At 41.1% G+C, this 14,286-nt stretch overlaps 1 protein-coding gene across 2 annotated transcripts in view; it reads right to left on the reverse strand.

The window, feature by feature from the left end:
- Positions 1-586: 586 nt before the first annotated feature.
- Positions 587-14,286, reverse strand: part of TRM82 (Transducin/WD40 repeat-like superfamily protein) — a 58,029-nt gene continuing 44,329 nt past the window's right edge. For both annotated transcript variants that reach the window (XM_086821040.1, XM_086821039.1), the window contains 7 exons: positions 11,798-11,854; positions 11,615-11,685; positions 2,010-2,082; positions 1,868-1,927; positions 1,680-1,786; positions 1,453-1,513; positions 587-1,351 (listed from right to left, as the gene is read on the reverse strand). In XM_086821040.1, the coding sequence (XP_086677166.1) occupies positions 977-1,351; positions 1,453-1,513; positions 1,680-1,786; positions 1,868-1,927; positions 2,010-2,082; positions 11,615-11,685; positions 11,798-11,854 (804 nt within the window). In that variant the 3' untranslated portion in view covers positions 587-976. The remainder of the gene's footprint in view (positions 1,352-1,452; positions 1,514-1,679; positions 1,787-1,867; positions 1,928-2,009; positions 2,083-11,614; positions 11,686-11,797; positions 11,855-14,286) is intronic.

Raw genomic sequence — 14,286 nt, forward strand, 5'->3', positions numbered from 1 at the left:
AACTGAAAGCTAAGATCTTAGACTCTAAGATTATACACGAAGAAAAATATACACCCCTACTATGCCAGGTATAGGGTACGGTAAGTGATGGGATATGGGAGAGCTGAATAAATAGAGTCAATCAACCCTCTATGCCGAGCAAGAGCCCATCCAGGATGTCCATCATGGGTGATACAAGAAAGCTAGACATGTCCATAGTCTGCTGTGAGGATGAGGCCACTCGATGGGCCAAGATCTCCAGAATCTGGGGCTGATGAGCTGGGGGTAGCGCAAGGGTCCGACGGGACGAGGGCATATAGCTCTTTGGAGTGTGCGTGCCCGATCTGATGTGACTCCCATGGGCCTGCTGCGAGGGGGCACTGTGGTATAGGCCTCCCTATCCACCCCTCTAGACTGGAAAAACTTGGTGATGGTTAAGCTGAGAGTAGTGTTGGGGGCAAGGATCTCTGAGAGAATGAGAATGGAAAGGCCACAGAATTCGGATGAGCAAGATTCACATCGATCAACCTCAACCACCAACAGTAATGGATTCTCAAGATCAACCTACATGACGAATGCACAATGGCTACATGGAGTAAGCAAGCCATGAGACTAATTACCTAGGAGTTGCTACTTAGTTCTGGCTGCATGGAGCAGTTACATCAGCCTGGCGACTGTTACACAAGACTGGAGCTATTCAATAGTTCCTTGAGACTTACACACAAGACTGGTTACAAAGTTATGCAATAGTTCCATAAGACTGATTACCTAGAACTTGGTACTTAATTCTGGTTACATGAGGGTGGCTGCATGAGATCACACGTTTCAATCAATTTAAAAGCACACAAAAAAAAGGATTTTCTTATTGCAACCCCACTCTTTGTTTGTGGCTTCTCTTCTCCTGTTATGAGAAAATGAATTTACCTGGAAAGAGATAAATATCATGCAAAACGGAGAAAATATCAGGAGAAAGCCATCACAAACCTATGAAAAAATGTTAAGCCTCACTCTGTAACTTCCTATCATTCCGCATTCGCTTTCGGAATTCTCTATGCTCATGTGTGTACTGCCGTTTTGAAAGCTGGTTCTTCACAACAGCATTAGCAGCATCAGCCAAAGCAACTGCCTTGTCTAGGTCTGACTCAACCCCATCAACTGTTTCCAAAAGCAGAGCACCACCTGGAAGGCACTCAGCTTCGACAGGTTCAAACTCAATTTTATCCTCTGATGAGCTGGAGAGTACTTTCACCCAGGTGATGGCTTTTTGCCCACAAGCTTCTATCTTCTGTGCCGCTCCAGCCACCATCCAAACCCATCCAGTTCTATCAAATTGAATGCTTGTAGGGCAGAAATGCTCTGCAAGCGCAAGCTTCTGCACAGCAAGTAGCACCTTCAGGACCACAACGCTGAAGTGAAAGGACACCCATTATTTATGTTTGCGGAAGAAAGAAAAAAGTATTGAATTATGTGGACCTGCAAGAAAGACAGCTTCTTCAACTTGAGGTCACATCGTAGGAAAAGAACCCCATGTAGACTGCAATGTCAAGAGTAAATCATCAGCGACAGGAATGCAACATTGAGATGGAAAAGTTAGAGGGCCTGGACACAGACATGTTTGACCATACTTTGACCGGAATAGCCTCTACAACATCAAAGTGGAAGCAAAAGATCAACCATATCCAGGCACAACCATGCATCACCTCTCAATCCCAACTGCGATGAGTGAACCATCATTTGAAACTGAGATGCAAGTGATCACGAATGATTTCTCTGCTTCTCCACTATCCTTGTCATCAATGAGACCTGCCTAAAGGAACAATGATTCTTTCAAGCATAAGCATCATGATTCATCAAATGAAAGAAGAAAGACAAAGGAAAACTACCTGACCTCTGGAGATGCATGGAATGTGTCCAAAAGACTTGCTGTCTCTATTTCCCACAATCGCACCTATCACAGCAAATCAAGTCAGTTAGGAAGCTTAAAATGTTACATTTTTGTCCTCTCCCCCTATTGGATAAAAATAATTTACCGTGCCATCACCGCCTCCTGATACCAAAAGTTGTGTTGCTACATCAGCTACAAAAGCAATGCAAGACACAAAACTGCAGAAAAGCTTCAGACACTCTCTCCCTCTCTCTCTCTCTCTCACACACACACACACATTATATTATTGTAGCATTGTACCAGTTGGAACTTACAGAGCTGTTGTTTCTTATCTCAGCTCTAGTTGGGTTTTGTTTTTTATCATGTTTTTTTCCCATGATTTTGTCACTTCATGGACACATAGTAACACTTTTGGTCTCATAGACCCTTTGGTCTTTTGTAGACGTTAATAGAACATTCTTTCTTTCTTTCCACAGATGCAGCTAGAGGTGAAAGAGCTAGTGATATGGGCCACTAGCAGGTCATTGGAAAAGTGCCTGTAACTTGAGCAGGGGCTTATACACTTGACTATTAGTGCAAATAAAACACTTATGGATACAGCCACATTCACAATAAACTGAATTGACGTAAGTCCCTTTTAACTTTGTTACAAACCATCTCCACCTAAGAGGTTTCATCCTCAAAACCTTAGGTATGCATGTACAATCTCACATGAATGGAGAATGCCAGGAGGAAAGAAATAAGTTGGACGGGAAGAGGAGGGAAGGAGGTCAAAACTTAGAAGGAGAGGAAGAGGAGTGGAGGGAAAGAGGAGGAGGGAAGAGGAGGGGTGCACACTGGAGGAGAAGAGAGAAAGAGGATGAGGGAGGAGAAGAAGAGGAGTGGAAGAGGAGAAGAGGAAGAGGGAAGGCAACGAAGCAGAGAGCTGCAGTAGGGAGTTGCAAGGGTGAGATGCGCGAAGTGGCAACGGCAGCAAACAGGCGCGCAAACGTGCACACACGGCTAGAAATCGATTTTGCACAAAGAAAAACCTTGCGCCCATTTTTTTACCTTAACATTTGGGTGAGATGCCATTTCAATGGAGAGGTTTCGTTTTGCTTCACAACGTTTCGCGCCATTTCGAGAGGGCGAAACACATTTATATGTAACTATGATCCTGTCCACACATATACATGAAGTATGCCTCATGGAAACCATGTTACAATCTGGCCTTTTTCCAGTCAAGGAGAAGAGGAGGCCCTTAGTCTTGTACATATGAAATACTCCTTAGGGAAAAAAAAGGGGAAAAGACGGGGAGCAGAGGGGGGGAGAGGGTTCAGCCCATTCTGGTCCAATGTAGTCTCCCTTCGGCATCTCTCCTTTTTTTTACAGTTTGTGGCCTTCTCTCCTTTTCTTGCTCAAATTTTGAAAATACCAAAAAACCTAGAGTGAAACCCCTCCCAAAATCATGCATTTCATACCCACTAGTCTCTAATCACGTTATCTCCCCCAATCTCTCATAAATTTGGGCATTTTCATGCTCAAGTTCTGAAATTTTCAGAAATTTCAGATTTCCCCTCAATTTTTTAGCCTTCAATTGCAAGTCCCAACCCTTTTCCACCGCGGCTCCTTGCAAATCCCCTAATATGCGTGACATTTGGGGAGATTCGGTGCTCATTCACAAGTATTGGACATCCTGCACAAAATGTGTGGTTTGCACGTTTTGTGGAGAAGTTCAATGAGGAGCCGCAACCCATGTGAAGGCACACTACACATGGGAAAAGTCACAAGCAACACATGGGTGCACTCATGTTCCAGAAGGTGTCTTTCTTGCCTACCGCGGTTCACCATCAAATTTTGCAGAAATACAAGCACTTCTTCATTTGCCTTTGCCTCCGGAGGCCAATCAATGCAAAGGTGGAGGAAGCCTAGCAAAAGGAGACATCAAGAAGACCGAGTATGGAAGCATCAGCATCAACACAAAGCTCTCAACAAGAACCACTTCATCCCAATTATGCATGTTCGCGTCACTCCCGATTCATCTAACATTGGTGAGTCGTTGCCTAATGCAACACAAGTGATGTGCCACCCATTGCCATGCCTTCTCCAAGTTCATCGGGCTTTGTTAGTAGTGCTTGTGGGTATGAACAGATGTCAATGCCCTCCCAAGTGCACTCTAGGGCACGCACAAGGAAAAGAAGAAGAGAGCCTCCAAGACGCCAAATAACGCTCGATGCTAGCTAAGTCGAAGCACCACACAAATCATTAGATTCATTACAAGGAAAACTCAAGCACTAGCTCTCTTTAGAGCTATATGCAAGTACGATCTCGTGAAGTCTTCAAAGATGAGATTTGGCTATCTTTTTCTCGTTCTGCAAAGGTAAGCTACAAGTGGCTAACTTTTTTGGAGAGTTCATTCCCTATTTCAATTCTTATTTTGCAATCTTAATATTTACTTGAGATTTGATTTCTTGATTATATAATTAGGATGACGCAAACAAAGAATACACTTAGGCGACTTCTTTGTAGTGAAGAGTGGGAGGCTTGGAGAGGAAGTCACAAAGTGGAGGTCCGCACTATTACTACTTATATCTTGCATAGTAATTCTTGGAAGGAAGTGGCGTCTATAAAGATAGCCATTGCACCACTGTACTTCATTTTAAGATTGTTTGACCATGAAGGAAATACAATGAGCTTGCTCTACCACTACATGCATAGGCTCAAGGAAAGTATGATCAATTGTAGATGCCTTTCATATGAGACTCATGTAGTATTTTTAACTATTAGTATTACTTCTTACAACAAGTGGCATGCCGCATTATCACATCTTATTCACATTTCAAATAGATAGAATCCATATTGGGCTAGAATTGCAAGGTGGATGATCTATGCCGGATTTGAACCGAGAGATGAAATTGATTTCATAAACCAATCCACATGGTTTCTTACATTATACAGGGATCAATACCATTGGCCCAACCGCATTCTTGTGAGTGGTTGGACATCCTATGTGAATAGAATCTTGAGAGAAAGAGAGAGAGAGAGAGAGAGAGAGAAGCAAAGTAAGCATGTCACATTCTTGCAATAAGTTATAACTAACTAGCGATGCCATCTTGTAGGATTGAAGAGGAGTCTATGATTGAGATCAGTTCATGCGAGATGTCGCCATGAGATCGGAGCACTGGAGATTCGTTGTATCGTGGTGAGAAATAAATGAACATCTCACTTCCACTTTGCATATATTGGCTCTTTGAATTCTCTCTTAAGAGTGTACTAGTGAAGCAGCTGAGCGCATATAGAGTATATGTGTCAATATACATACCAAGAAAAGAAAAGAAAATTTAATTACAATTTTGGACTTCACATGTGATTCGTTATATGATTATACCAGATCAACTAGCTAATGTTTTCAACTTGTTACAGGTTGAGCACATCTCAACTTGATAGGTTGGTGTAGGTAAATGCCAACCTTCATCTCTTGGAGCGACTTAAAGGCTCGGACACCAATGCCCGTGTTGATGGAGGAGATATGTTACAGTGGAAGGTAAAGAAAATTGATTTTGAAGTTCTTACGAAGCTGGAGCTTGGTCTTGAGCGAGAGAAGCACATTGACATATCATTTATCCAAAGGCATACGGATGAGGACATAGCCTATGATTTTATTCAGAAGGACGAGGGACACTTTCGATGCGTCACTCGCGCACAATCAAAGACAGTTGCACGAGTATCCACTAGTGTATCCTTGATTGCAGCAGATGATGCACCCTTGATTGCAAGGGATGGCACTTCCTCTCCACACATACATACAATGAAGTGGCCATGACCGTGGCTAGGCTATGGAGACTCTTGCGTGGTGACGCTTCATGTGATTCATTTTTATGTAAAACTGTGCTAAGCGCTCTATGTAAAAGATATATGGGATGACCGAGCTTACGATATGTGTAACACCGGCCATAAGCAATAAGCCTAGGTGTACATAGAGCTAGAGAACTAATTTTGGATCCCTAATTGTTAAATGGACGGTCGGCCATTGTAAAAAGAGAGCTCATATATATAAGCGACTTATGAAATATGAAAAGGATATACAATCTCATTATCACAATTAAGTCTTCTTCTCTCTCTCTCTCTCTCTCTCTCTCTCTCTCTCTCTCTCTCTCGTGACTATGGTAGTGAGCTTGTGAAAAATATAGCAAGCTACAATTATCAAGTCTTGGTCTCACCAAAAATATAAATACCAATTGGTATATACAAAGGTTTGAAGCCTTAGCAAATATTAATGCCAAAATATATAACCATAGTAGGCATTCCTACATCTTTCAAAATATCTCATTGTGATCCAACAAATATTCCACCCACGATTAACAAATAATTTGCCACCCAATCATCGTTTACAATCAAAATACTATTAGCCAGTGCACAATGCCGATTAAACACATTAATCTCGACTATATCATATCAACACACACAACTGAATAAACACATTAATCCTGGAAGATGATATAAATATAAGGCGCATCCAAAAATAAAATATTCCCGTAAATAATGGACGTCTGCATAGAGGTTATAACTAACATTTCTTGCTTCTCATGATTTATCAACACCTCCAAACCTAATCACAAGATTGGACGAAAAAAAGTTGGCAAGGACTAAGAGCTTTATACACTCAACCCCACCCATCTTTCTTCTAACATAGAGTGTGAAATCTAACAGTCGATATGCTAAATTGAAATCCAACGGTGGATGGGAAGTCACCCCTTTTCGATAACCTACAAGCTCTTTAAAAATGGTTCACTAAATTGATGTGGATTGTAGTTAAATTACATCATGTTTGGTCATGATAAGAGAAGATACTAGTACCTTCTTGGCAAGATTTGGTTGAGAAGGGATGAGATACTAATTCCTTTCTTGAATATAGACATCAAAATGTTATAAGCTATCAATGGACTCTTGTCGGAGTGGTGGTCATACTAGTGATTCTTTAGAGGAGATGGTAGCAAGGGTGGGGAAGATAGGGTACTCCTCCCATGACAGTGATTTAGACGCAGATAGTGGTTTAGGATTTTTTATTTTCCATGCATGATGCTAGCACCTGTCAGCTAGCAGCTACTCATTTTGAGATCTTGGGTTTTTGTATTTGTCTGTTGACATTAAGATTTTAGTCAACGAACTTTGAGATTATCATGTAATTTAACATCGTAGACGCACTTTTTGTCTTGACTCTTACTTGAATGATGAATCTAGGCTCTTTGATTTCATGTTTCTAATAATGGCTTAAATTAAATTTTAGCTTATGAAAGTGTTTTGAGCCTCTTTTATGTTTAAGTTGATATCTTGAAATAGATTTTACTTGAAAAATGCATCTTCATCTTTTTGTTGGCTATGTTATCAATTCTTAGGTTGCTCTAATACCAAATATTACAATCCCACGGATCTCCTAAACCTGAAACACAGGTGATTTGTACAAACCCCCGGCTAGTTAACCTTCCAGCCTTAGGTTCTATGCTTCAAACCGCCCCTGAGCTAGGGGCCAAGGTCTAGCTTCCACAAATCCATGCTAGTCTACCCCATAGAGGCCCTCTGCATGCCGATCTATGCTCTACCACATGCATGGCCAGAGACCTGGCCGAAGTCCGATAGTGAGATTATGACAATAATAATCCATGTTTCACTTATATAGTGTCCACTACTGCTATAAATAATCATCTTGTTATAAATAGCCAATACACATGGATTTAATAATAATAACCTTAGCCACCCGTATTAGCTTGCTTTCTCCTAATCCCAGGGCTTCCCTAACCTTATCGGATTAGGCCACTAATCTTGAGGATTAGCACTAGGTATGTAACATCTCATGGTCGCCTTGTCTTTGAGGGGTTAGATCTTGCACAAAAAATGCCCAAAGAAGCTTAAGAAAGCCATGCTAATGCCACGAAAATTATAGAAATTTCAAAAATTAGGAAAAATGAGACGAGCTCTGATACCACACTAAGAGGGAGAGAGAATGAATGAACTCGTTTACATGGAGTTTCACATGGGCAAGGTTCCCATAAAAGCTTGCTCTTGACAAGAAGAACATGTATTATCAAAATGTGTCAATTATGATTAGGCTCTTGTCCATTGTCTCATATACTTCCTTGCCTTTTTGCGCTTATTTTCAAAAGTGTCCATGCCCAAGGCTATGAGCTAAGCCCATATTATGTCTATGTGCACAAAAGTGGTCCATAATCATGGCCCATGGATCCCGTCCATAGTAACATGAAATGGTTCGTCCTTTTTGTCTTGCGAAGGTTTCGTTTCATTTCTTCGATTTTTGGACGAAACGCAAAGGTTTCAAAATGACACTTCTTATATACACGTACCAAATCTATAACATAGCCAACAGAAAGATGAAGATACATTTTTTTAGTAAAATTTGTTTCAAGATATCAAATTTAACATAAGAGAGAGACTCAAAAAAACTTTCTTAAGCTAGAATTTAATTCGAGCCATTATTAAAAACATGAATTCAAAGAGCCTAGATTCATCATTCAAGTGCAAAAAATAAAAAATAAAAAAATCTTGTGCCTGTTTTTTGACCTTACTTGACATTTGGGTGCAACGCCGTTTCAATGGTTTCTTCATTGCAAAGATTTCGTTTCGTTTCATTTCTTTAGTTTTTGGACGAAACGCAAAGGTTTTGAAATGACACTTCTTATATACACGTACCAAATTTATAACATAGCCAACAAAAAGATGAAGATAAATTTTTAAAGTTCAAGGTATCAAATTCAACACAACTCAAAAAACTTTCTTAAGCTAAAATTTAATTCAAGACATTATTAAAAACATGAAATCAAAGAGCCTAGATTCATCATTCAAGTGCAAATAAAAAAAAACCTTGAGCCCGTTTTTTTGACCTCACTTGACTTTGGGTGAAACGTCGTTTCAATGGAGAGGTTTCTTTTTGTTTCCCAACGTTTCGTGCCACAAACATTTCACGCCGTTTCGAGAGGACGAAACGCATTTTTATGTAACTATACGCTAGGACATATCCATAGTTGCAATGAAATGCATTTCATTCAGTTTAAATGAAACAAAACGTTTCATAAACATTTCACACGAATGAAACGCGTTTGTGTCCACCTAGGAACTGTACAATTTAAGCGTAATTTTACCCAGATTCTTTTTTTTTAACTTGTAAACATGTTTTAATGTGTAAATGATGCTTTACATGTTTTAATGTGTAAATGATGCATGTTTAATATTGTTTGCAGGTAAGACAACATATTTTTTACATATTATAAACTTATAAATAAATTTTGGGACCTGTAACCCTATTTTTGTATGAAACATTTTTGAAACGTCTGGGATTTGAAAGAAACGTTTTTGAAAAACGTTTCATGAAATGCCTGGCAACTATGGACATATCATATGTGCGAGTTTACACGGTTCCGTCAAGGAAAATGTTTTAGCTTCTAATGTGATAGTTATCTAGAACTCAAGATTGCTAGATATCTAGTTCATGGGGTGAGTGCACTAGCCTCTAATATGGTAGATGTCCAATTCATTAGCCACACCTTTGATGTGGCAGATATATGGTTTATGGGCCACGTCTATGAGGTGATTATTAGTTTTTATTATGGATGTTATCCAAGGTTGTGTAGTAGGGTATTGACTGATGGGGTTATTCTAGATCAACTTGGTTCCAATAGAGTGTTGATGCTAGCAGATTTCGCTTGCATCTTGATTACCTTGACTCAGTAGGCTGAGTTGGGACTTGAAGTTTCTCGATACTTGATGGAATCAAAGACTGACCGACATAGGTTCCTACTCACGATAATTGTTCTTAGTCTGTCAAGTAGCGGAGAGAACAAATTAGTTCTAGTGGAACATTGAACATGTTCAACACCAAGAGATCATTTGATTGGTCAAGATTTCCCTATGATAATACTACACAGGTTTTGTTTGGTATGGATGTCTACCCAAGTTTCCCTTGAGACTAAGAACTTGAAGATGTAGTTCTAAGTGCAGATAGTCTTATTAGAAAGAATTGACCTACCTCTCTTTCCAAGCATCAATGCTCTCCAGTTACTATTGTGATCCAAAGTATGCTGAAGAAGATTCTTTCTACCTAGGCTTGATCTAGGCTGAAACTTTTGAATGTCTTAGACTACAGGCAACCTATGCTACATGCAAAAACGGATTGAAACCCTAACTTTTGAATGTCTTAGACTACAGACAACCTATGCTACATGCAAAAACGGATTGAAACCCTAATTTACTAAGCAAGCTGGAACAAGGCAGGAAACACTGATGTAAGGACTGAATTGATGCAACACATAGAAACCCTAATTTTGGCTTGCAAACCCTAGTTCAACATGCACAAACTCTTTCTAATGACTGACCACGTGCTAATAGTAGAAGACTTAAATGGTGATTAATGCTAAGTAAAATATGATTAACGATAATCAAGACGGCAAACACAAAGTAGAACCATAGAACTAAACTACTGCATCACACAATGAATGAATATATACAATGATGCATCTCAAGATTTGCTCTTGCATAATCATGCATGACTACTGATGCATATGCAAATGGTCACTGGCTCCTCTCCATGTGAAACCGCATATGAAAACCACTATTTGCACGGATCAAGATTACGAGTTACTGCCTAAAAGAGGCGCCTCAAGAAGATGCCTCTGAATCAATGTTGCATGCCTATGAGAGATGCCCTACGAAAACCTTTTGCCTCCTTTATTTAGTAATCTGATAGCAAGTTGTTTTCAAGTCGGCCATTCATTTTCGCTCAACTTGTGTCCCAAACATTGGGTCATGTCTTGGGCACCAACTGGGCTGTCAAAACTGCCCAAATCTGACCATATTCTGCTCTCATCTTGCCTAAGAGGTGGCTGAAGCTGAGATTTATGTCCATGTGGCACTCACAAATGTGACGCACAAGCCAAAATATGCTGACAAGGGTTGGCCTACTTTTCTATAAATAGAAGCCCTCTCCCCATTCTACAGGTCTTCTACAAGCCTTTTGATAGCTGCCAAAAGAGAGAAGATCGAGTCAAAGAGAGTGGCAGATTCAGCCCAAACAACAGCAATTAACACAAGTTAATTCGAGGCTTCCAATTCAACATATTGCGGAAAGGGTTTTTTGCTCAATTCAGAGAGAAATAAGTAAGAAGCTATTTTAGCAGACCTAACAAATTCTTTAGCCTTGTTCGTTCTCCCAAAATCTGGGACCTCCTCCCACCAACTCCAGATCAGAAACGTACTCTAGCAACAATGAGAGGCACTGGCCCAGGGTGTGGACATTGCCTCCTCCATGTTTACTATAGTAGAGGAGGATGACACTGATTTGTTCCAGTGAGACTCTCATCTCACAAACGCCATATTATACATACAGGGCCCATTTATTTTGGCACTTTTTTTTTCATGTTTATAATCTTCAGTTTATACATGAACTTTTGTAACACTTTTTGGTGTGTTGGGTCTTTGCTTCCTTCATTGGCAGAAAATTTGAGGAAACTCTAAGAGGCCCTAACAGCAAAGAAAACAACATTGCCCACAATGCAGGCTGAATTGCAAGACTTTGAGAAGCAAAATGAGACCTTAAGGGAAGATATAAACCATGCATTGGATAGCACTGCCATCAGTTAAGAGGTCCACATCTGGCCACAAGTTGCACATGGACATGCAAACCTATACTCGTCCTTTTAAGTGGACACCATGTCTTATCCTCCAATCTTAGAAAATGCAACATAAAAATTGCTTCAAGCATACCTTGTGTGCCCTAAGCAGAAGCCTTCAATCTCATGTGCCCCCTGTAAGGGGTTTTTGGGGAAGACACTAACCTGCAAAACAGAATATTGAGAATGGTTGAAAGTACAAGAACTTCTGCCTGTAACTTCCTTTGTAGCAAAGCAACTCCTAGTATCACTATAAACAAGCCTTTAGTATTCTTACGCGGATCTTGAAATCACGATCTGCCGTTACAATGAACCTACCATCCATAGAGCAATCCTGCTCACATGCAACAAGAGTTTCAAAAAGATGAGGCACCTAGATGAACATGATATGTTGCACGATCCTAAATCACAGACGCAAAATCCAAATAAATTATACATACATACATACATGAAGCATTTGCATTCAAACAAGAATAAAGATTGCAACCAATAGAGGTTTCAAAGAAAAGGTAAAGCAGGATTCTAACAAAATATCTCTTGCATCTAAGCATACAGGAACATACTTAAAGATCACCCTCACCCACTGTGCACTGCATGTATCTTACCCCTTTTCACAGGTCAGGTAGTGTTTTTATAAAGTGAAAGTGTCACTACTTTGACATCCAGACGGTGCCCAGTGAGACTGGACGTCCAGATGGACATTTTACAAGCTAAGAGAATGGGAGATTTCCATGCATCCAGCATTTGTATATGCTTGACTTAATGATTCGTTTTCATGTGTTGTCTGTGCTGCCGTGCGTAAGGACTCAGAACTGCAAAGCCAAGGACACCCAAAACTACTGCCTGCAGGACCATGTAACTTTGTAAGTAATCCTATATGTTGACAAGTGGTTGGCATTTTGCGCCATAAATCATGTCCAAAGTTCCTTTAGACAAGTTTTATCATTAATGTGTCCACACACACTTATTAATGTGTGCGAACACCTTTAATGTGGGCACCGGTCCCTATGGCAAATGGGCACCCACTCCTCATGTTTTGGTTAAGCACCCTCTATTGGTCTGGTTTGGGGTGCCCATAGCAAGACTGGGCTACTATGATGGCTGGCCTGACACTTGGCCACCCTACATTGCATGGGCCACCCGTGACCCACCTCACCTACCACCCTCTCCAATGACTTTCTCACCTAGGCGCCTTCTCCAACACCCTTCACTAAGCTGAGCAACCAGATTTTCATCTGTTCTATGACCACAAAAATACCCATTGTACCGATCCGCCACGTCAGCACTGTATGGACTGTAGTGCTGCTGCTGATGTATGTGTTACCAGTGACCTATCGGTTGTTTGAACCTGCTGCCCCAACTGTTGTACCTGCTGCCGTACGATCCGAGGTGTCATCATCTGCTGTTTTTTTGGGGGGAGGGTTTGTTTTTTTTTTTTTGGGGGGGGGGGGGGGGGGGGCGCTGAAGCCTGAGACAGCTGCTGAAGCTGTACGACCAGTGCAGAGAGTCCCTTTCTGCTGCGAGACTCCATGGAAGGTGTATTTCTTTCTCAAGTGTGAAGAATATAAAGCAGCTTGAAGACATCCTTCACCTTGTGTGAGACTGGGCTTGGCTTGAGAGATCCACACAAGGCTAGGTTTGAGGCTTTTAAAGACTCCCCTTGTTTAGTGACTTGGGTGGTGGCCCCTGCTGCTGAGTGGCTTGGGTAGTGGTTATTATGCCCCTTGCTTCATATCGTACTTGGAAATCTATTGCAAGGTACCCTCAAGCTTGTAGCATCCATAGTCTATTGGATAACATAAAATCTTTAGGAGGGGTCGGCCTGCCTTGGCCCTAGTGTGCATGTCCTCTTTTCACTTGTGTTATTGAACCGGCTAAGAGCTCATCCAGCATTGTTCTCATTAATATTTGCTTACTTTCGAGATTAGCACTCTATTCCGCCGCATTACATTGGCATTAGAGCACAGGTTTCCTTCCCATGGTGGTGGAAGACCTTCTCTCAGACTAAGTGAGTATTAGTGGGGTTAAGTAAAGATGGCCATCCATTAAACCTTACAAGTGGAAGGCACACAAGAAGCCAACATTGCTGTAGGAGCATCACCAAGCAACGAAGGCCAAAGACCAAGAGTTAGAGAGGCTCTCCCATTCTAACCATGCATGCCACATCGGGACGATAGCGCCCGTGTAAAGATCTCAGAGAGCCCAGACAACTTAAGGAGCAAGAAGCCATCAATAAACAACTCAAGGATAACCCGGATGTTCAATATGCAGCACTAAAGGTAGCCAAGTTGCATCCAAAGCCTTGTTGACCAAGGTTTCAATACATTTTGAGATTTGACTAGGGATTTGAATGCAAAGGCCTGTGAACTCACATTGGCCTACCTCATAAAGAGGGGGCATTGTGGGGACCTTACTCTTATGAAATCTCCATGTTTAAACCTCTGAAGGGATTGCTGCCCAGACAGCCAAGGCTAATACAAGAGCCGAGGCCCTCGTGGTGTCGGTTCACTCTCCTTCACCTCGTCGACCTCTACCACAAAACCCCTACTTGTAGCCCACATTCATAATGATGTATCTCATAAGGAAGGGCAAGACAAGCATAGAAAACGTCTTATCCAAGAGGTGGTTGGGAGGCCACAAAAGCAAATGCATGTGAATGTGTTGAGCAAAAACAAGAGGAAGAGAATCATCCCTATGAGTCTCATCATGAACATAAGAAGCTCATGAAATTTAAAACAGGCGACAACAAGCGCGGTCTAATAACGT

The sequence above is a fragment of the Cibotium barometz genome, chromosome 27, assembly GCF_041138505.1.
Source record: "Cibotium barometz isolate CiBa-2024 chromosome 27, ASM4113850v1, whole genome shotgun sequence".
NCBI lineage: Eukaryota > Viridiplantae > Streptophyta > Polypodiopsida > Cyatheales > Cibotiaceae > Cibotium > Cibotium barometz.